Genomic DNA, 24,182 nt, shown 5'->3' with positions numbered 1-24,182 from the left:
CTCACTAGTAAGTACAAAAAGATACTTAGTAACGAGATCCTGCCAATTCATCAAGATATAGATACTGCCAACGGTAACCGTTTACGCTCCAGACGACCGCCAATAAAAACAGCACAGATTGGTGTGGAAAATGAGTTCAACTTAACGACCACTTGGACTCGAGAATGGATTAAACCACAAAATAGCAGCTTACCCTGCATCACACAAAAACCACCAGGTTTTGACTTATCACGCAAAAACATGGACTATGCTGAACCGAATCAGAATTCAACACGGCAGATGCGGTTACATGATGCACAAATGGGGTAAACGACCATCCCCACTCTGTGACTGCGGACAACCCCAAACCATTTGTCACATTACAGAACAGTGTCCCACAAGATCCTATCAAGGCAGGTCAAAGGATTTCCTAATGGCGACTTCAGAGTCGATAGAATATATATAAATAAGTTAGATGTTCGTTTGTAAACATATATGTAATGTTTTGTACAAAATATATGTAAATTTAAATGTAAAGGTGTCAAGTGCCATACGATAAATAAATAAATAAATAAGTAGACGAAACTAGCAAGAAGTCAGAGATGATTTTATTCTACAATGATACAAAAAGTGGAATAAATATTTTAAATAAAATGACATCATCTTACGATGTGTTTAGAAATACTAGACGATGGCTACTTCTAATTTTTTATGGGTATGTATACTTTATAATTTATTATTTAAATGCCGCCAGAATAAACGCTTTTGTACTTACCAAATATAATAATCCCAATACGGAATATACTAAACAACAAAGACAATTTATTAAAAAAATAGGATGAGACCTATAGTATAGAGACTTATAGAAAAAAGTTATTTGGAATCAAGAGCTACAACGTGAGGATTACATTTTAATATTCGACAAGCTGTTATGAAATACTCTGAAATACTGACACAAAACCGATCTAATCCACCACCAGGTAAAAGAGGTCATTGCAAATACTGCAAGAAAAGGAAAACTTGATATTTTTGCACATTCTGCAAATGTTGTTTATGCATGGATCATAACCTAGCCTGCTGTAAGAAGTGTATTCAACAAAAAAACCTAAGAAACTGTCTGCATGATTAATTTTTCTGTATTTTCTGTGACATATAATTCTGCTGAAATCTGTATTTTTTAATATAGATTTATTATTGTTTTAATCAATTTTTATAAAACAAAAGAAAAATTTGTTTTTTTTTTTGTAAGTGTGGTAAGCTGTTAAAAGTATTATGTAAAATATATCACTTATTTTTGATCTACTTTAATTTAATACAAGGTAGGCATAAACAAACAAAATACTACCATCAGATGGAAGAAAATAGCCTATAAGTACAAATAAAAATATTGCGTTTCAAAAAAATTAATTAAAAGAAAATAAAAATATAGCCTTATTTGTGGTCCCAATAGACTACCGTCGTGCGGTCTTATTATTATTTAGACGTCGTCGATCGGAATGGTTTCCGTGTTTGTTACGTGTTGTGTCTATGATATTGTTTACATTCTTCGATAAGATCACATCTCAAAGCTGGCAAGTCTTTTTTGAGTTGCGTCCGTAATTGTCCTTTAATTCTATCATCATTTTTTATACACTATAAATCATGAAATGCCCAGTTATATTTAAGCAACTTGATTTATATTTCATTAATATGCTCTCTTGGGAGCAAATGTTTAATATAATGGATAAAGCAATTTTAAATTTATTACTTGATATGCTTATAATCAAAAAATGTTAAGATAATGAACCAGAAACAAGTGCTCTGTGAAGTTTTTTTATTCGATGTAAAATATATAAATTGATGTTCAGTAACAATATCATTACACAGCCACATACCATGATTTATAACGATTAATATACGATTTTAAGATAATTTAAAATTTCATTATTAGGTATTTATTATGTCAGTAACAAATATCTGTGTTGAGATAAAACTATACATAATATGTTTAAAAAGTTATAATTATAAAATAAAATGAAGATATGAAATAAATAATGTGGTAAGTGCCAAAAAATCTCATTTTTATTTTATACCTTTAAAATGTTCCAAGTACCTACCATAACCAACAACCTATATAATGCGCCAAGTCGCCGGGTTATTATTACGAACTTAAAAAATTCTCAACAGAGTGCGTGTTTGTCAATCGCCACAACGTCGCCGGTAAAAAAAGTGAAAATAAATATGACAGTTTCAGTACTGTTTTGATGTTGTGTTAGTAAAGTTGTTATTTTGCGCGGTGTTTGGAATAACTCCAAGACAAATTGAAACATTAGCTAAGCTGAAAAAAAAAGAGATTCAGTTTATAAGGAAAGGAGAGGTAATAATCTGCAGTTTAGAAAATTCATGCCCGAAGATAGAGCATTGGCTATCGAACACATATTCAAATTTTCCAGAGACGTGGGACATTACAACCGTTTAAAAAGCGAGAAACATTATCCGAGCTCCGATTTCAATATAAATGGCGTTTAAGGAAGCTCATTCTGATTCAGCAGTGAGCTATCGTTTTTACTTTCAAATTTTCAAAAAGAATTTTTCCAATGTAAGCTTTCGTAAGCCTAGAACGGATACCTGTGCTACCTGTGATTTACTGCACACGCAAACAAAAGATCCCACATAGAAAGATGCTCAATTTAAGTTAGAACTTTACCACCGAAAAGCTGAAGCAGCTGTAGAAGCAATGAGAAAAGACCATCAGAATTGTCAGCAACCCACGAGTGATACCATGACAGTTCCTATGGATCTACAGCAGGTCTTATCATTGCCAACTCTAACTCATAGTCAAATGTATTATATGTGACAGCTTTCCAACTACAACCTTTGAGTTCACCTAGGGGACAATAACACTGACTTTATGTTTTTGTGGCATGAAGGTATAACAGGACGTGGAGGGAATGAAATTGCGCCGTGTATGTTGAAAGCATTCACTAATATACGGACACAAAACGAAAAGAAACAATGTGGAGCGACAACTGTGCCGGACAAAATAAAAATAAAATGTTATTGTTTTTATGGATTTATTTAGTTCCCAATGGGTATTTCGATGAGATAAATCACAAGTATCTAGTATCGGGTCATTCATTTATGAGTTGCGACAGGGATTTCGCCCAAATTGAAAAGCGAAAAAAGCAAGAGAAGTGTGAGGTACCTATGGATTTGGTAAGTATAATGACAACAGCTGTAAGGAAAACACCATTTCTTGTTACATTAATGAACCGTGAGGACTTCTTCGATTTTAAAGTAGCTTCCGAAAATTCAATCAGTACATCCAAGCGTCAAATTTCAAAAGCTCAATGGATCAACATTAACCGACAAAATCCGGGATTGGTTAACATACGAGAAACTCTGAATGAATTGGAAACGTGGAAATCAACAAAGCTTTTAAAGAGAAATATTACAATTAAAACTATTGCACAAATGACTCTTCCTAACTTGACCCGCCAGAATAGAATTTCTGAAGAAAAAAAAACAAAACTTGTTGGCAATGGTTCCCTATTTGAAGAAAGAAAATAGAAAACTTTATGAAGACCTATTTAATCCCAATACCCTTAGAACCTACATGTTTTGTGTTTTTTATTATAACTTACCCCAATACTTTATATTTTTTTGATGGCTCTTAGCACATTCTAAGATTTTATAACTGTTTTATTTTTTTTACAATAATTTTACAAAAAGTTCGCAAAATTATTTAATGCACAAAAACATAATTCACTTGAATAAACCTATGTTTAATTTTAAGAAAGTTATTTCTAATACATTCATTGTAGAAAAAAATCGATTATTTCGAAATAATGATTTTAGTACTTACCACATTACTTATTTTAAGTCTTCAAATAATAATTTTAAAACCTTTACTATAAATTCAGATCACAATTTATTATAAACTAGTTGACCCGGCAAACTTTGTACCGCATGAAAATTAAATAATGAAAATAAAATAAAACCAAAAAGAAAAACTCAAATATATTTTTTTTGCCTTAAATAAATATACAACGATGACGATTTTCCGACACGCGAATAATTGCCCATGTGCGAAACATGGAAACTCTAAGATAATTCCGAAAACTTCCAACGCTTGGCTTTGTGATTTGTTTATTGTCATTGCAAAAGCCAAAAGCACGGAAAATTGTAAATGTTTAAAATTAAATAATACGTTTGTTGAAATCATCATTATACGCGGGATCAACACATCCTCTCCTTTGTATTTTTCCTTGATGATCGTTGAAATAATAATATTTATTAGCCTTTTTACAGTCAGTCTCGTTCCATTACACAGTCGAGGTTGATTAATGTTACACAGCATAATGACAACTGATCCTACTCTTAATTGTAAATTGTTAGGTGTCCAGGCAATTCCAATGAATTCAAAAACTCTGTAGGATAGTTGACTATGTCATTCTGATTGAAAACTGTGTCAACTGATTTGAATGAAAACAGCTTTCCTGGAAAAAACTTCCTGGAAACAAGAGTAGTATATTTAATGCCGTTTCGAAGGAGTGTGGCAACTAACTGTTTGACACAGATAACTCGGTCACACTAATTTCGGTTTTACATAATAGATAAAAATGTTGTAAATAAAATAAAAAAAATCTACCGAATAGACATGTAAAATTTCATAAAAATTGGTCCTTTGGGCCTTTCAAAGAAGGAAGGTTTTACATGGGAACAACATGCGATGTTCCCAAGCGGTCACCCATCAAAGCCGCTTGACTTTGGTGATCAAACGAGAAGCTATATTCAGTGTGGTATCGTTGTTGCCGAATCTATCAATACTGACATTTATTTTGTTAATACTAGCTTCCTTTAATAGTCAAAGTATGGTACCATCTATTAGTTATATTACGATTTAAAATGAGAGAAAAGCTGTTTTTAAACTCTATCCATACAATTTTTTGACATTTTGACAATTCTTTTACACGTACCGTCTCCTGGCAATAACAAACACAACAACAAAAAAAAAGAATTATCTAATTTGGTGCAGTAGTTTTGAGGTGATGCTCGTACAAACATTTCGGCGATTTACTTTTTTTTTTATTACGACACTACTTATTATAAGATACTGCGGATTTTCCAACCTTAAAGTAAATTTTGTACACTAATCATATGTCCCTAAGGGATTCTTTGCAATTTTTTCTGAGAATACAAGTTTATTTAGATGAACCGTGATGAACTGATGATGTGTATGGATTCATATAAAAAACAATTTTAATAAAAAATGAAGGAATGATTAAATCTTTTTATTTCCTTCTATAAATATCTGATCGATAAAGCTCCCACATGTATTCTTATGGAATTTATATATAGATAGATATTTAAAAATTCCTCCAAATTGAATAAAAAAACATTACAATCAATGCATCAACAACATCATCAACAATAAAATAATAAAAAAGTATGTATGCAAAAGGATAAGATATCAATGTTTAAAATCCTGTGTTGAACAGTTATGCGAAAATAATGGTTTTTAAAGATAAAACTTATCTTTAGTTTTAATGAAACACATTGTATCATTATCATCATCATCATCCAGCCTTCATTATTTTTGGTTAAGTTCATTCTGAGGCCCACCTTCGATCATGCAAACTCCAATTCATTTAACATATCTGTCGTTTCTCCTCAATTATCTGTGATAAGGAGAATGTCATCTGCGAAACAAAGATGGTTAAGCTTTTTCCGTTTATTGTTACTGCTCTGTGGTCCCAATTGACCATCTTAAAGGCGTACTCTAATGCTGTTATAAATAATTTCGGTGACAATGTATCCCCTTGCCTTATCCCACGTTTTATTTTTATTAGTCGGGTTTTATCGTGTACCTTAACAGTCATAGTGGCATTTTTGTAAATATTATAAATAAGTTCTCTGTACCTATGGTCGATCCTGCTGTCATTCATTTCTTCTATAAGGCTGTCTATTTCGATCGTGTCGAATACTTTATGAAAATCTTTTAAAGTGAGGACAAGAGGTTTGTTGCATTTTACAACTTTTTCAATGAGTGTCTTTACTGATCATTGGTACCATAATTCGAACAGAATCCCGCATTCTCTCTCGGTTGGTGGAAATCTAATTTTTTTCTCCAATCTTGATGTCATTAATCTAGTGAAGAGCTTGTATATGTGGTTAAACCCTGTATACGTTCATATATTTTGGACTTGCATATATTATATTTTGTCATCATTTTTATTTATTTTCCTTTGGTAATTATATTTAGATATTTTATTTACTATACAATTTTCGAAGCAAAACAGAACATTGAACAAAAAATGTAATATAGTCACATTTCAGGGGCTTAATTTTATTGCATAATTATAAATTTAAAATATTTTGCATATTATATTCTGTTTGAATAATATTATTAGATAATTATTTATCCGTTTATACAATAATAGCTTTTTTGTTACAATGCTCTAAAAGTGTGATCAACAGTTTATGTAATTTCTTAAAAAAGACATTTATTTTTTATGCTTTAAAATTCGTTTCAATACCTTCCAAAATATCGGATGTAAAAGAATATCAATATACTTTTATAAATTCGTCCGCTTTTAAACGAAGCGAATAAAAGCGTAATATTATGAAGCTAAAAGTAGCATTATCGAACGGCCTCGCCCGTTTCCATTTTCACTCCTTCACATCGGGTTCGTCCTGGCAACACTCCCGCCGTCATACCACTTTCCGGCTGTCTCCCAGGATTCATCCGTCTCCCTCCTGACGACGACGACCAATAATCGTGGGGGATAGTACGCGTTCCCTGTCAGCTGACTTGATTCATTTTATGAAATCTAAATTGAATAACAAATCTTTTTCGTTTTATCTATTTTATCTTACCGTTATGGTTCAATAGAAATTAATTTATTGCAAATAAAAGGCATTAACAAAAATGATAAACAAATTATAATAGCCAGCTACAAAAATAATTATGATTTTCTGAAATCCTAATATTAATATTCCAAGTTTGTTCCTGGTTGTCATTAACCATATAATCAAAGGCATATTTAAATCATTTTACGCTGGCTGGTATAGTAGCCAGTAAGTAGCTGGTATAGTAGTAGGTAATTTAGTACTATTTATTAGAAACCCATATTACACAAGAAAATTACAAGAAAAGAAAAAACAATTTGGACAATCTGCACTTGGAATGTCAAAATCCTGTTTGCAGCTGGAAAACTTGAAAATACAGTAAAAATGATGAGAATGAAAACAGATGTTTTAGAAATTTGTGAAATAATATTATATTACTCATATAACAGCACAGAGAACAACACCACAGAAATGAAGTAGTTAACTGCTGAATTAAATCAATACCTAACCAACCTTATACCAATTTTAGAGAGGTTGATATTTCATTATTCGGTGGATAAAAGCAAACAAGTCAAAAATGTGCTTTTTATAGGAGAGGTAAAAAATTATTTGAAGATCAAATAAAATGGTATTTTTGCAAAATAGTTTGCCCTATTTGTTTAAAATTATACTAAAAACATTGTCTAAATAGTTTTTATCACATTATTTGGAGTATTTTTGCTTTTACATGACTTATATGGTTAGGCACGATACGTTTGTCCAACTTATATGCTTTTGATCAAAGAAAAGGTATGAGGAGAAATGAAAATGTATTTTTAGCTTCCATAATGATTTATTTGTATCAAAAACAAAAAAACGTATTATCAATGAAATAAAACCTTACAAAAAAGTGGCTGCTGATAGAAGTTATACTTCTATACACACGTCCGCCTTTACAAATTTATATGTGAGTCAATCTGAACAACCATTACCTTGTAATGCTATAGGTAAGACATAGCAGAAAGAGAAACATAATTAGGTATATAGGTATATGGTGCATCGTTTGCTGTATATAAACAACATTTGACCTGTAATAGGAGTATAGTAAATGAAGGATTGAATCAATATTTTGATGAAAATATATATTTTTATTTTCATAAGTATGAAAGGAGTTGAATGCAAAAGAAAATTTTTACTCATACTCTGTAGTAAAATTCATTGTTTATTTTGTTATTAATATAAAAATAAAATACAATACACTGCAACATAATTCAATATGATAATATAATACACATTAAAATGCAATATTCATAAGTATTAAAAAATAACAACTTACATATTACAGTTATATACATAACTTTCTTACGCATGTGTTTAATTTACCATGATAATAATATTAATAAAAAAAACGGATGTGGCAGTCCAGTGGGACTGCCGGTGGAAGTTATACTTCTATACACGTTACAAATTTTTATGGGAGTCAATCTGCACAATCATTACATAATGTAATGCTAGAGGTAAGAGAGAGCAGAAAGAGAAACGGAATTAGGTATATAGGTATATGGTGCATCGTTTGCTGTATATAAACAACATTTGACTTATAATAGGAAGATTTCATCAAAATATAATAATATGAATATGTATATTTGTATTTTGAAAAGGAGTTGAAAGCAAAAAAATTTTTTTACACATACTCTGTAGTAAAATTCATTGTTTATTTTGTTATTAATATATAAATACAATACAATCCACTGCAACATAATTCAATATAATAATACAATACAAATTAAAATGCAATAGTCATAAGTATTTAAAAATGACAATATACATAACTTACTTACGCATATGTTTAATATCCGCATATAACTTGTTGTAAACAAATCTGTTGTAAAATTTTTATTCTAAACTCCATTAAAAATGTTGTAAAATGGATATTTTTATATAGATAAACAAAAGTATCATTTTAATCCTACCCTATTATCGAATTTTTCGTTTCCAACAATAATTTTTTCAAAACAAATTTTTTTTTGGAACGGGTTACAGTATTTTTATATACACCTGTTTGTAAAAATTTGTTCAAAATACATTTTATTGTTTTAAACACAGTAATTAATAATTTTAAATAATTTTTAACAAAAAAAAACAAAAAATTGCCTCACCGTGACATGTTAGCACATTGCCGTGACCAGAATTCGAACCTGTGTTACCACGGCCACAACGTGGGATCCGAACAACTAGTCCACTAGACGATCACGGCTAATTGGGCGATGTATATTACGATTATAGTTCGAATAGTTTAAAACTCTAACCTAAGATTCCATTAAAAGAAATTTAGGTCAGTTGTTTACAGAAGAAACAATGTACTTAATATTAATATAAAATACCATTTTATATAAATAAGTACGCTAATAATTAAAAATAAAGTAGTCAATCAGTGGAAATAATAACAAATAAATGTTTGCTATTCTAAAAATGCTAAGATATTAAATAAATTATATTCAGCGGTATTTAAAAATGACAATAGGTATACATAACTTACTTACCCATATGTTTAATTTACCATGATAATAATATTAATATAAATTTAATTAAAATGAAATATTCATAAGTATTTAAAAATGACAATATACGTAACTTACTTACGCATATGTTTAATTTACCATGATAACAATATTAATAGAAAAAATATTGTTTGGTGATACAACTGTCAATTTATCTGACATTGATAAATACAATATTTAATTGTTGTTTGTTGTGTATATAAGTACACATTTGAAGTGTTACATTACTTGTAAATATCACTTTCTTGAGATATTTACAAGTTTTAATTTATAATTTAACATGCCTGACGAGGCTGATGACAAATCTGAACAGAATGGAAAAATAGTAATAATATTAATAAATATTAGAGAAAAAATATATCTTCTGTCTCTCTCTTACCTATATCTTACATATGTAATGATTTTGTTGATTCACTCCCGTACAAATTTCCAACGTCGAACGCGCGTGTAGAAGTATAACTTCAAAAATAAAATTAGTTGGATTAAAATATCAAAATACGTAGTACAAAATTTAAAAAATTATTATTACGAATTTTATCATTTCACAAAAAAAATACAGTGTAAGAAAAATTATTTTATTAATTAAAATTTATTTTTTTCATCACTTAAAATGTCTGCGGTCGATATTTCTATTGACTGGAGCAGAAGTTTGTTTAAAGATTATGAAAAATAGTTGGGATGACTGGAAGGAGTGACATCAGATCATTTTTTTTCTCTTGAAATAGGCAATCTTTGATTGGTTATTATTGGTATATCGGCTAAAGGTTGACCACCTCGTCCATTTATTTCTATTATGTTTTCTTGTGTATTGTGTTAAACTGTATGTACCAAATTCCTTTGTGTAACGTAGCCACCTAGTTTCCAGCAATATAAAAGGATTTTCTTCAGTATCCTTAGTTCTACAAACCAAAGTTCCTTTTAAAAAAGAAGAAAAACTGAAAAAATCTTCTTTTTTCATCTTGAAAACTGTAAAGATTTTGCTGCTAGAGCGAACCAACTGCATCCAGTCATGTGAATAGAAAATCTAGAGTTTTTCTCAATAATGCCATGATCTCTAGATGGCTGTGTCCTGGTGTCATGAACTTGTGGTCTATAAATTTCAAATTGGTTGAATCTTTCATAATCAATGTAAATATGGATGTCACATGGGAGTTGCGATTCTGTCCACCGCATGTGTCAGAATAGTAAATAACATGTTCTACTTAGGAAGGTACAATAGTCTTGAAATGGCGATATAAGCAGGAAGCAATGTGGTTTGCCCCCTGCCGGCTATTGATTCATAAAACCTGAAGTACATTGCTTAACCGCTTGCATTGTCGTGGACCGTAGAATATATATCCACAGCTGACTTATAAAAAATTACAGATGATTTTCAATTGGGAGTCAGTAGGCATTGCTGCAAATCAAAAGTATATACTTTGATCAGACTGTTAATTTTGGATATCTGGGTGTCTTTTCTTTTTTTTTTTTTTTCATAAGCATTATAAAGGGTTTTTTGTGCTGTGCTCTTCGTATTTGTGAGCGATGCTTTTTGTCTGTCTGATGTGTACAAAGTTTCAATCTTAAATTTTTATAAAATTTTTCATGTAAGTATATTTGGTAGGTCTGAGAATAGGTCGTAGGCCATTTTTATACTCCTAGTTGCTAAGAGTGGTCCTCTCCATATTTATTTTATTTTTGATAATTTTTTTCTATTTTTTATGATTTGGCATCAAATAATTCTAACCCCTTAATTTTCACTCTTCTACCACCAACCTCTATTTTTTAGTACATAGTGATATCAGTGGGAATACAAAGCAATCTAACACAAATTTAACATCCGATACTATAACAACAACAATGATAACTGATTACAAAAACTATTCGCATGTTTTAAATAACATTTTCGCCGATTAATCATTTGCCAATGCAACTCCCACTAAGATATTATTCACACCATTTAATGTTCAATAATCAACAAATGTAATATGATGACATGTATAATTTCGATAGTAATGCAATCTTCGCCGTCAGAGCTTATATTTCCTTGTCGATAACAGTTTTTTGATAACATGAATCATTTTTTTATGATACCTGTGGATTTAAGAAATTGATTTTGGTAAAACTAGTAAGTCACGTACCTATATTCCCATAATAGTAAGGCAAGATCAAGTAATTTCGAAATTCACTTAACGACAAAGGCACGAACAGAAACATAACGATAGAAATAATTTCTAATAAAATAATTAAGTTAAAAAAAAATAATGAAATATCAACCCTGCTGGAATTGTAGAAAATCCTAACAGTGGCAGTTTTAAAATCGGTTTTAACAATGAAGCACCCTTTTTATTTTTTTATCAGAGTATGATATTATATTATTTCCAATTTTAAATCGAATTAAATTTTACATATCTTTTGCAGGTTTGGTTTCAAAATCGTCGCGCCAAATGGAAAAAAAGGAAGAAGACCACGAATGTTTTTCGCACTCCTGGCGCTCTCCTACCTTCTCATGGTCTTCCCCCTTTTGGTGCAATGGGTGATGGTCTATGTGGGTCAAGCATGTTTAGTACATCGGAATCAAGATGGGGAGTTGCTGGTATGGCAACGGGTAAGATTAGTATTGTTTCGTATTTCTAAAGTTCCCACTATTTAATCTACGGATAAAAGAAAATTTTTAAACTAATAATATATACAGTGTATTTAATTAAATCAGCATCATATGGGAAACTTAGTTAATAATACTTTTACAAAAGCTGTAATAATGTAATTTACTAAAATGTTATTAATGTATTTTTTACAGATTTTTAAATATTTTATTTCAGGATTGGGTCAGCTAAGCCAAAGTTCAATGGGTGGGTTTGGCCAGTCATTAGGTCAACTAAACCAAAGTTCAGGACTTAGTCCTGCTCTACCAATAAGTAGTTCTAGTACAGTATACCAAGCCCACTACGGACTTAATTCGTTAGGTAAGTTTTGAAATAGTTACTTAATAGTAATAAGATTGTTGTATTCGGTTTTAATTTATTTCAAAGAGTTCATCACTAAAACTATATTTCACCAAAATTGTTTACGGCGGCTTTAGAGTCAATATTTAAGAACACTCGATGGCAAGATATGGGCATCAATATAGATGAAGAAAGATTAAATCATCTAAGGTTTGCAGATGATGTTGTATTAATCGCAGATAACTTACAGGATACAGTTTCTATGACACATTCGCTTAAAAGTCTGTCTGAAAGAGCAGGATTAAAGATAAACTTTGAGAAAAGTAAACTTATGACAAATCTCGTAATGAGTGGAAATATAACTATAGACAATAATACCATACAACAAACAGACACTTACAAATATCTGGGACACGAGATCAAAATAAGCAGAGACAATCAAACAAATGAAATACAGAGGCGAATAGGCCTGACATGGGCAGCATTTGGTAAATTAAGCCATATTCTAAAAAGTTCAATTCTAATGTGTCTCAAGCGAAAAGTTTATAACCAATGTGGTTTACCTGTACAAACTTATGGAGCAGAGACTTTAACACTCACGCAAAAATCTGCGAATAAACTCAGAGTTACACAATGAGCCATGGAACGTGCAATGCTGAACGTGAGCCTTCAAGACCACATAACAAAACAACAAATCAGGCAAAGATTAGGAGTTCAAGACGTCATCAAAAGAACCACGACGCTTAAGTGGAACTGGGCAGGGCACTTAGCCAAAACACAAGATGGACGGTGGACAAGACGTATTGTGGAATGGAGGCCCAGAAGCTATAACAGAAGCCGAGGACGACCACCGACTAGATGAACCGATGATATAAAACGTGTAGCGGAAAACTGGCTTCAAGCGGCCCAGTGTAGAGAACACTGGAAAGAACTAAGGGAGGCCTATGTCCAGCAGTGGACGCAATTGGCTGATTGATGATGATGATGATGATGATCACTAAAAGTTAAAAACATACACTAATCTATGTTTTTAATGTATTTGTTTTTAATGTATAGAGACCACCAAAAGAACTTTTCTTTAGTAAAATATCTTAGTATCTTCAAAAGTATATATAATTTAACTATCGTTATAATTTCTTCTAGGGTATATTCGTTGTAACAATCACAATGTTAAGCTGATTTTAAAAAGCGCCCTGCCGACCTGCGCGCCTTGAGCTCAGTGGTCAAATTGCGTGACGCATCCGCCATTCTTTAGAAAGCTTGCGACGTAGTGAGACTTTTAATCGTTTCCATTGTGTACGTTATTGTCACAGAATAAATAACAATCAGCCTCCTTTGAAGTGTGTCAGCACGCGATCGCCATATTTTAAACGGAAACACAGACTCTGATTGAGAAATTTGTGACAAGCCACAACAGAACCGTACATTTTTTTTATACATCCTTGTCAAAATTTTCCACTTTTATTTAAGTTGTATACTCGAGTACGACTATTTTCTACTTTCAAATATAAAGTCGTAATTTTAAAAATTAATATAATATTAACATAAAAAAAAGCAGATACTCACCCACCTTACCTCGAGGCTTTTCATTCTTCTGATTTTTTGATATAATCATTTCTAACATTTGTCTTCGGACATGTGCTCCAAATATCTTAACCATCTTAAAACTACTTAAAACTACTTTTATCCCTGCCACAGGATTTAGTTTTCCATACATCTGGTTAATGCATAAGTAAGTCTTCGTCAGTTACCCCTGGTCGCACACGTAACAAAGTGTACCATAAATTTATCGGAAATTTTTTCTCTCTGAAAGAAATTTCAATTTGCTTCATTGGATTTCGTCAGGATTTATCTTTCACTGATACATATAACAACTAGCCTTAGTATTTTGTAGCAGATTTTTTTATTAATTAGCTAAGAAAGCATGAACTAACTTTTTAACAATATAATAAGTGGTGATATCAGTTTTGACTTGATCCATTACCTCAAATTATTTCCGAAAAACGGAACGTAAATAGAATGAAATACCTATTTTAAATACGATACTATTTTTGTTAATAAGAAGTTTAATATTAACTTAAATTGCTCTGATGTGACGCATTTCTTTACAATTAGGATTTACGTCGGCTCAAACAGGAGTATTGTAATAATTAGTGACTTCATTTCTTATAAAGGTTGCTTCGTCGGTAAATAAAATATACTTTAGAAAGTTGACGTACTATATGTTTTCTTCTAAAAGTCTTTTCATCATCATCCAGCCTTCACTTATCACGTCCACTGCTGGATATAGGCCTCCCTTAAACCTCTCTATTCTTTACGATTTTGTGCTCTTTGTTGCCAGTTTTTGGTGATACGCCTGATATCGTCAGCCCAACGTGTAAGTGATCTTCCTCTACTTCGTTTGTCTGCTCTTGACCTCCGATTTGTAATTTTGTTCGAACATTGTGAGTTGTGCATTCTCGCTACATGGCCTGTCCAGCTCCATTTTAGTCCGCTATGCATTTCACAATATCAGCAATACTCATCCTTCTTCGCAAATCTTCGTTGCTTATTCGGTCCCGCAACGTCACTCCCAGCATAGACCGTTCCATTCGTCTCTAAATTTTGAAGCCGTAGTCTTAGGTTAGATTCATAGTCTCCGCCCCATAAGTCATTACCGGGAACACGAATTATTTTTTTTTATTTAATTAATTAGATGGCTTTGGTAAAGACCAACTAGACTGACGATTTTTTCTCTAACTATAATAATTAAAAAAAAATAAACAGAAAAGGAAAAAAACTTTACAGAAATTTAACGAAAACTCATCCTTCTTCACAATAACAATGCTTAAAGTATTAGTAGTGTAAAAGTTAAGTGTGAGCAGTGTATGATTTTTTTTTAACTTTTATTTTCTATTTTTTTGTGTTTTTTTTTGTGTTGTTTTTTTTTGTGTTATTATTATTATATTAATTTTTTTTTATAATTTTTTCGTCGCCCACTTACAAAATCAAACTAGTTGCAGAATTGCTAACAAAAAGATGGTTAGTAATTTACAATTTCATTTTGCACCTTTTGGCGTGATTATATAAGCAGTACAATATATTAATATTCTTGTTGAAAATTATACAATTTAAATTTATGGGTAAGCAAATTTTGTTATTAACAACTGGAAATACGAATTGGTTAAATACTTTTTATAGGCTAGTTGGTATGTTGTGTGTGTCTCAGTTTTCCAAAGGCTGCCCACTGTAAATTTATTCATTTTTGGATTTTGCATTTTTGGTTATCTCTGCTGATTCTATAAAAACCAGTTACAAAATCCTATAAGTTTGGGATGGTATTGTGGAAGTAATTCTTGAACTAAGGTTAGAGGGAAGTGGTAAAGTTTTCTTGTTGATGTGCCTATCCGTGACGAATGTCATTGATAGACACATCAGGGCAATCTTTATCTTATCTGCAACAGCGCAAAAAAGCTGCACAGATGTTGTGTTGAACCACGTTCTGAGGTTCTTTCACTAGGATGTTCTTCTTCTTCCCGGACCTCTCTTTCCAGATATTTTTTCTTGCAAAATGGCTTGTAGGAGGGCATATCTGGATTTATTACACATAATGTGTTCCTTAACTATTCTCCACACTTTCATACGACATACCCCTAATTCAGATGCTATCACCCTCATGCTCATTTCAGGATGCTCATCAATACGGACAAGAATTGGATTATAATTTGCATGGATTTTTGCTCGACCACTGTTACTACACATTTGTTTTTGCAAAGTGCCAGTTTCTCTTAAAGGACGATGATTAATTACTAGGAATATACGCCTGTCAAGTAAATTTCTATTGGAGTAGTTACCTGGATAACACCTGTTGCCGCCGTACAATTCACTTGACATTCACTTAATTAAAAAATAAAGAAAAAGTGAGCCCCAATAATATTTAGGTGGTTGTTATTTTTACCTAAGAAGATATAGAGGAAAAAAGAGCAAGATTTGTGGCACAGGCGTCGCAACTCTTGTATTGAAGTTTCGGGAACCCTAACGTTGTAAAATTTATTAAGGTAGCACGCCTTACATGGATAATGTTTTAAAACAGGCAAGAGGAAGCCAAAGACTGGAGTGAAAGGATGATTGTTCTGAAGAAGGCTTTGACTCATAAGCTGTGACACCACGGATGGTTATGATTCTTACCCAAGACTAAGTGCATATCTGCCATTATTGTTTATTTTTCATAAAATTAATTTAGAAAAACTCGAATGTCAAACCACTGTTAAAATAAAGAACACAACAACAATCAGTTTGTCTACTGGAATGATAAACTTGATCATTTGTGAAAATTAATATGGTATTATTTTAGCTTAGTTTAAAAAAATTGACCGTCTCTTCTAAATTAATGATTTTACAAACAAATACCAACAGCAAATAAGTTATATATTTCATTTTATTGATTTCGTTTTATCTGTAAATACACTCCGTAACTTTATCTGAATACACTATTTCATAAGATAAGTTAGACAAATATTTTCATCCCCAAAAATCATGGTTTATTTCGTGAACAATATTTTAGTATCACCCTGTATATCGCATAGTTTTATAGAAAGTCCTCACAGATAGGGACCTTTTTTAATACTTTTTGATGCATTTTGAGCTCATCTTAATAAACTTCTTTATAGCGTCGTAAATAGTTTTTCAGTAAGAGTAAGTCGGTATTAACCTCGCTTGTGATCAATTAATTTAATCTTAATGAAATTTAACCTAATGCTACATTTTATAATTACATTCTATTGATCGATAGCAACATACATATAATAGCATACTATGGATAATATAGAGAGATTTCATAAACTAATTAAAGAGGTGTTATTCTTCCCTCACAGATGAACTTCCAGGAGAATGAAAAAGATCAACTATATGTCAAATCCACAAGAATGTAGACAAACTCAGCTAGAAAAACTATACGAGGCATATCCCTACTCTGTGTGAGCTACAAGGTGTTTACGTGGATAATAAACAGAAGATTACGTCACTTGACAGAGCAAATTATAGAGAAATACCAGGTCACATTCAGACCAGGACGATCTACTGTTGACCGGCCATTCAACTTAAAACAAATATTAGCAAAAGCTCGAAAGCAGGATAGAGATATCTACAAAATCTTTGTAGATTTTAGAAAATTCTATGAGAACCTAAATAGAAGTAAAATATACAGAAACACAAGTACGAGCCCAAAACGAATTAACAAATCCCTTCTAGATTACTAGAAGGTTGTAAACATACATATTAAACATATATCCATACATATTACACCCATACATATCACACATATATTGCCCATACATATTACCATATACATATTACATACATACATATTATTACCGATACACATTACATCCATACATATTATCCATACATACTAGGTCTGTTAACAAAGCACTGTAAGAAAATAGGCAGTTGAAGCTACAGATTGGCAGTTGAAAATTGACAGATAATGATCTATGCAGATTCTGTCATCTAGAAGAAGAAACAGAAGAGCACATTTTGTATCAGTGCGATAGCCGGGCAAATATGCGCTTCCTTACATTAGGCGAAGAAAAATTCAGTCTCGAAGCTATTAGACCCTTAAAAAAGGGCCAGGCTAGAGAACGTAATCTAGGATTAGAGAACCACAATAGATGTGGAAAGGTCGCAGTGGAATAGACCAAATGCCACCTCATTAAATTTATCCATTTATCCATACATATAACACATCGATCCGTACACATCCAACATACATAGAGAATAGGCTAAGGGCGTTAAAGAAAATATTAATAGAAAATTCATGCCCAAACGGATTACTAAACAAACTGAGTAGAACATGTGATTCTACAACCATAAATCAAAACCTACAAATAAAACAAACAACATACATCCCTGATTTAACTCCAAAACTTAATAAAATTGTTTAAGAACCAACACTTCAAAATCATCACAAAAAACGTTAAGATCATCTCTAACTTATACACTAAAACTAAGGATCCTTTGACAGAAAATGAAATTTTAAGGGTTTTGTATGAAATACCGTCCTTAAATTGTGACAAAATATATATAGGAGAAACTTCTAGAGCATTGTTCAGTAGGATTATATCACACAGAAGTGACATCAACACAAAGAAATCAAAATCTTGTGCATTAACAGAACATCCAATAAATCTCAAGCCTGACTTTAATTTCTCTGAAGCAAGCGTTTTACAGAGGGAAATTAATACAAAAAAAAACGTTTTATTTTGGAAATGACTCATATTCAGAAAAACAAAAATGTATTAACAGGAAATCGGACATAGAAATATTGAGTAACATTTATTGGTACATATTATCTTTCCAAAAATAAAAACCCTTAGGCAAACAATGATCATAATAAGTAATGTGAATCATTTATCAGTTTCCTCTAACAACATAACCTAAATATCTGTTCAGATGCGGAGGTAAACAATGTTAGCTTATTTCCAACAGATTTTTAACAAGATGTACTAAAATACGAGTACTTTGGAGCTTAATTAAATCCAAGTGATGCTAAAATTGTGTATCAAAAATCTAAGTCACTAAGTCAAGTAATAAAATATATAGAAATCACACCTTCAAACTAAATCTCACAACAAGTAAGTTTAGAGATCATTAATTTTATATAAGTATTCACTTAAGATTGAAATAAAATGGAAACTTTTACTTTTATTTTAACGTCTTTTGCCTACGTAAATAATGAAAAAGATACTGTTTTTAAAGATAAATTGTAGATGCATGTTGTATTTCGTGATTTCTACCATCGTTTAATAGCCTTAAGTAAGAAACTTTATATTTGCAGGTCACCTAATTCACTATCGAAGAGAGGTATAATATCATATTTCAATAGAGTAAAAAGTCGGTAAAATTTGCATTTTTTCATCAATTTATAAGGTTAAATTGTTCATAACTATTCAATGCTATAATTTATAGACATAAACTAAAACTTTCCATCCAACCCTGTATTTAGAATGTTTATTGAATATTTACGGTACATACGGAGTATGGACCGGCTGGACAAACTTGTCATAAAATTATGTAAACACTGAATATTTCATCCAATGTGATTTCCATTTACTAAAGCATTAATAATTCATTTAGGTTCATTCGCACGTATACACCTAACAAAATATAACAATATTCAGTAAATAAATGACACAAAAAATATGAGTTTTATATAATTTTATTTCCTGATATAATTTAAAATAGAACCTTTCATGAAAATCAATTTACATTTAGACAACTGGACAATGTTTAGAAACACTACAAACTAAAGATATTTTATTAAATGTTTGATCTAATTTAAATTATTAATACATGCTTCTTAAGGTTGCAAAATATTTTTTAAAGGTAACTTATAATAGTACTCTTACATTTGTAACAATAATATTATTAGTTTTAGAGTATTATTATAGGTACCTATATTATTTTCTGAAAAAATTTAATAAAAAACTTCACAGGATCCACAATGCCATTTAAAAAGGACACAAAAGGAAACATTTAACAAAGTATAGGAATTATTAATTTGGTACAATGATATACCAGACACCTGTCACAATGGTCACAACCTGTCTTCTATCAAAGGTTGGTGACCATTGTGACTATTTCTATTCTGTTTATATACACACACATACTAAGGTAGCGGGTATGAACTCCTTTTGGATAGTCCTATCAGGGAAAGTGAATCAATCCCTGCCTTTCGCAGATTCCAGGTGTTTCCTGACCCGGGAAACTAGTACCTGCTCAGGGTCCCTTGTCCAGGGTCACGGATGAGGCCCACAACGGCATCCAGGGCGCAGAAGAAGATCTTCACAACGGTCTGGAAGGCGAAGGTGGCAGCCCAATGGTTTTAGGGCTTGTATAAAATCGAGGGGAAGATTGATCTCTGAAGTCCAGAAAGATAGTCAATCTAAAGGATGAAAACCTTAAGACAAATTTCCTGGCCCTCCAGGTTGGGGGTTGGATCATTGAGCTAGCTCCTCAATATCTAGAAAAAAAACTACTGCTAAAAATCCCAAACCAAACCTCGGAAATATAGACGGATCTAAACAAAGACGAAAACGGCTACGAAAAAGGACCATGATGATAGGTACATGGAATGTACAAGGAATAAGGGGTAAAACTGAAAAGATCATTAAAGAAGTAAAACAACTTGGCCTCAACATAGTGACCCTCACTGAAACAAAGAAGAAGGGCGTTGGATCAGTAATGATAGGAGACTACATACACCTGTATAGCGGCGTACCAAAGGAAGAAAGAGCTAAGAGAGGAGTATCCGTAATTATTAACAAAAAGTTTAAAAGGAAAATTACCAGCTGGACTGCAATAGATGAAAATATCCTGCAAGTAAATATGACCCTACACCATAAAAAAACAAGAATACTAGCAATCTATGCCCCCTCAGAGGGTGAGAATGCAACCACAAAAGACGAATTCTTTGCAAAATTAAACGAAGTTTAATAGAGTTGGAAATAACCGAGAAATATTTTTATTAGGCGATTTTAATGGAAGAACAGGAAACAAGCGCCACAACAATGTGATTGGACCTTATGGTCCAATCGAAGACGTCGTAAATGATAACGGAGAAAGACTTATCAATCTCTGTGAAAGTAATAGACTCAAAATAACTAACGGATATTACTGTCACAAAAACATACACAAATATACATGGTTTCAACCAACAAGGAATCTTAAGTCTATAATAGATTACGTGATAGTTAAACAAAATTCACAAATACTCATTAGAGATATTAGAGCTATGAGAGGAGCAGTATGCGGATCAGATCACCACATGGTCAGGGCAAGAATTGTTTTCCCATATAGATTAAAGTACAGTGTCTCATCAAGCCAAGACGAACAACTTTTAGAAAGAATTGATCTTCCTCAATACAATCTGTCCAGTTTAATTCATGAGAGCACCCGCACACTATATAAGACTTGAATGGACTCCAAACTTGACGAAACACTAACAAATACCAAATGCATATATGAGAACATAATATCAAGTATTCATCAAATAGCACAGGAGGTCTTAGGAATCAAACAAAATAAAATTAGTAACAAGCTTTGGTGGAATGAAGACGTCGAAAATGCGGTAACAAAAAAGAAAAGATTATACCATAAGTGGTTGAATACAAAAGATGACGCAGACAAAGACCGATACAATGAAATGAAGAAGAAAACTAGAAAGATAATTATGACCTCCAAAAATGAGATATGGGATAGAAGGTGCAGAGAGATAAAATTTTATATTGGAGGACGACAATGCACTGAGGCGTGGAAGTTTATAAACTCTGTTAAGAAGCCGACTAACGAGAAAGTGATTCTAAATCCCATAAATCCCGAGGATTGGACATTATTACAAACATCTATTAAATAAGAACAGAGACGAATTTAAAGAAGATATGAATTCATCAAGAATCGAAATTCTGGGAGAGCATATTACCATAGATATCAACATAGTTCAAAAAGCTATAGCAGGGATGAAGAATGGAAAAGCAAGTGGACCAGAGGGAGTAACTACGGAATTAATAAAGAATGGCTCAGAGAAATTACACAGAATGATCACGGTGATATTTAACGAATATATTAATGGACATCCAACACCAGATGAATGAAAAACAGCATATATGACCCCAATATATAAAAAAGGTGACAGGAGAAATTGTAAAAACTATAGAGGGATATCGGTCACAAGCTCAATGAGTCGACTATACGGTCGAATACTACGGGACCTGATAGAGGAAGATTATCAATCGTCTGAAGACGAAGAACAAGGAGGATTTAGAGCAGGTCGTTCATGTACAGATAACATCTTCTGTCTTAAACAAATTATAGAAAAGAAAATTGTGACAAATAGAGAGTTACATATGACTTTTGTAGATCTTGAGAAGGCATATGACACTGTCCCGCTAAATAAACTATGGGAAGTCCTGGGCACATCAAACATACATCAAACATTGGTTAGTGCTCTCAAAGATCTATATTATGGTTCAAACTCCCAAATGAAATTCGGAAACCTCTTAGCTGAAAAATTTGCAGTTACTAAGGGTCTCAGACAAGGATGTTGTATCTCTCCGACTCTATTTAAGATTTATATCTCCGCAGCTCTGAAACAATGGAAAAGGAAAGTCAAAGAAATGGGTATACAATTGAACGATCAGGATTACATATATACTTTACAGTTTGCAGATGATCAGGTGGTGATCTCAAATGACAAAGATGACATGGAATACATGCTTAGAAAACTAATTGAAGAATACCAGAAATGGGGATTAAATATCAATTTAGAAAAGACAAAATACCTCTCAATTGGAGCTGAAGCAGAACAACTCGATATCGATGACAGTCAAAAAATAAATCCATGCAACGAATATAAATACCTGGGCGTCATCTTCGACCGTAGTGGAAAAGACGAACGAGAAATAGAACATCGAATTGTACAAGCACGAAGAGCTATAGCATGTTTGAACGGAGTTCTATGGAGTAAAGAAATATCAAAGAAAAGAAAATGGAACATCTATGAGACAATGGTTAAAACTAGCCTACTTTATGGAGCTGAGACATGGAGAATAACCGAAAAATATAAGAAAAAGGTCGAAGCCACGGAAATGGATGCCATCAGAAGATCGATGAGAATATCAAGAGCCGACAGAATACGGAATGAAGTGATAAAACAACAAATGGGTATAGAGGGCACTATAGTTGAGGATATTGAAAGAAAACAGCTCATATGGTATGGGCATGTGAGCCGAATGGGGGACGAAAGATTGCCTAAAAAAACGATGATGTGGCAACCCCCAGAGAAGAGGAAACGAGGAAGACCACCACAGAGCTGGAACCTGGGAGTTAGGAAAGCGATTAGCGCTCGAAATCTGGACGAAGACCTAACTTAAGACAGAATACAGTGGCGTTTGGGAGTCGGACAACGTCGTAAGACGTTATAAAAAACCGAATATATATATATATATATATATATATATATATATATATATATATATACATACACACCTACACACACACACACATAGTGATCAATCCTGCCCCTAGGAACATGTGTATACAGTGGTACCCAAATGTCCGAAGATTAAACAGGTCTCACTTCACTATGAAATGGTACTTATCTGACCCCCAGGCTTTTCCTCCACATCTTTCCAATGCGTGACTTACGTGATGAGGCTTATAATCTAGAAAATTACTTCGGATGCCCTGGGTAATGGAACACCCTCTGTTTCTCATGACTAGTCATGACTGTGGTTAGCCCACGTATCTGTAGGGCTAGCACACATATCGGCTTTTCTCCCTATTTACATTACTGACCATGTATAGAAGTTACTCTAACATGACTTCGGGACTAAGTCCCTAAAAAAGATGTGTGTGTTTCGAACAGAAGGCCACTCATCTAAGTTGATGATTCTTTGTCCAAACTTTGTGTGTACTCTGTCACTCAGTCGCCGATTTGGCAAACTTAATTTTGTTCTCCTCGTCGACTGGCCGAGTGGTCTGGCCACTAAGCTCATGTTTGTCGCATATGGTTTCGATGCTCAGGTTCAGCACATGGTCTCGATGCTCAGGTTCCGCGATAGGGTCTCTATGTAACCTGCCATAAGAGCCTACGCCTTCTATGTTTATGTTTACTTAAATGCTAAAAAGTGTGCGTGAGGTAGGGTGTGCATAAATTCCCAGGTGTATGTTGTCATCACACACCATGTGTATATTGTTCTGAATGCTTTTTTGGGGCTTTCTTTCACTGCTTGTGTTGACTGTTGCATGACTATCTCAGTATTCTTAGATTCTGCTGGTATACTCTATATCCTGCTAGTTGTTGTTTGGGCCGTCTGTCATGTTCTTAGGTTTTCATCATAATCTGTTAACTCTCTTAATATTTTATTGGGAT

The 24,182-nt window shown here is 32.5% G+C and overlaps 1 protein-coding gene across 2 annotated transcripts in view; it reads left to right on the top strand.

Moving 5' to 3' along the window:
- The window catches only part of LOC140434915 (homeobox protein orthopedia-like), a 228,139-nt gene that overhangs the window by 159,052 nt on the left and 44,905 nt on the right, over positions 1-24,182 (top strand). For both annotated transcript variants that reach the window (XM_072523543.1, XM_072523544.1), the window contains exons 3-4: positions 11,751-11,937; positions 12,152-12,295. In XM_072523543.1, coding sequence (XP_072379644.1) covers positions 11,751-11,937; positions 12,152-12,295 — 331 coding nt within the window. The remainder of the gene's footprint in view (positions 1-11,750; positions 11,938-12,151; positions 12,296-24,182) is intronic.

The sequence above is a fragment of the Diabrotica undecimpunctata genome, chromosome 2 (assembly GCF_040954645.1).
Source record: "Diabrotica undecimpunctata isolate CICGRU chromosome 2, icDiaUnde3, whole genome shotgun sequence".
Classification (NCBI taxonomy): Eukaryota; Metazoa; Arthropoda; class Insecta; order Coleoptera; family Chrysomelidae; genus Diabrotica; species Diabrotica undecimpunctata.
The sequence above is the reverse complement of the archived record's forward strand: the minus strand, read 5'-3'. Positions and strand labels throughout refer to the sequence as shown.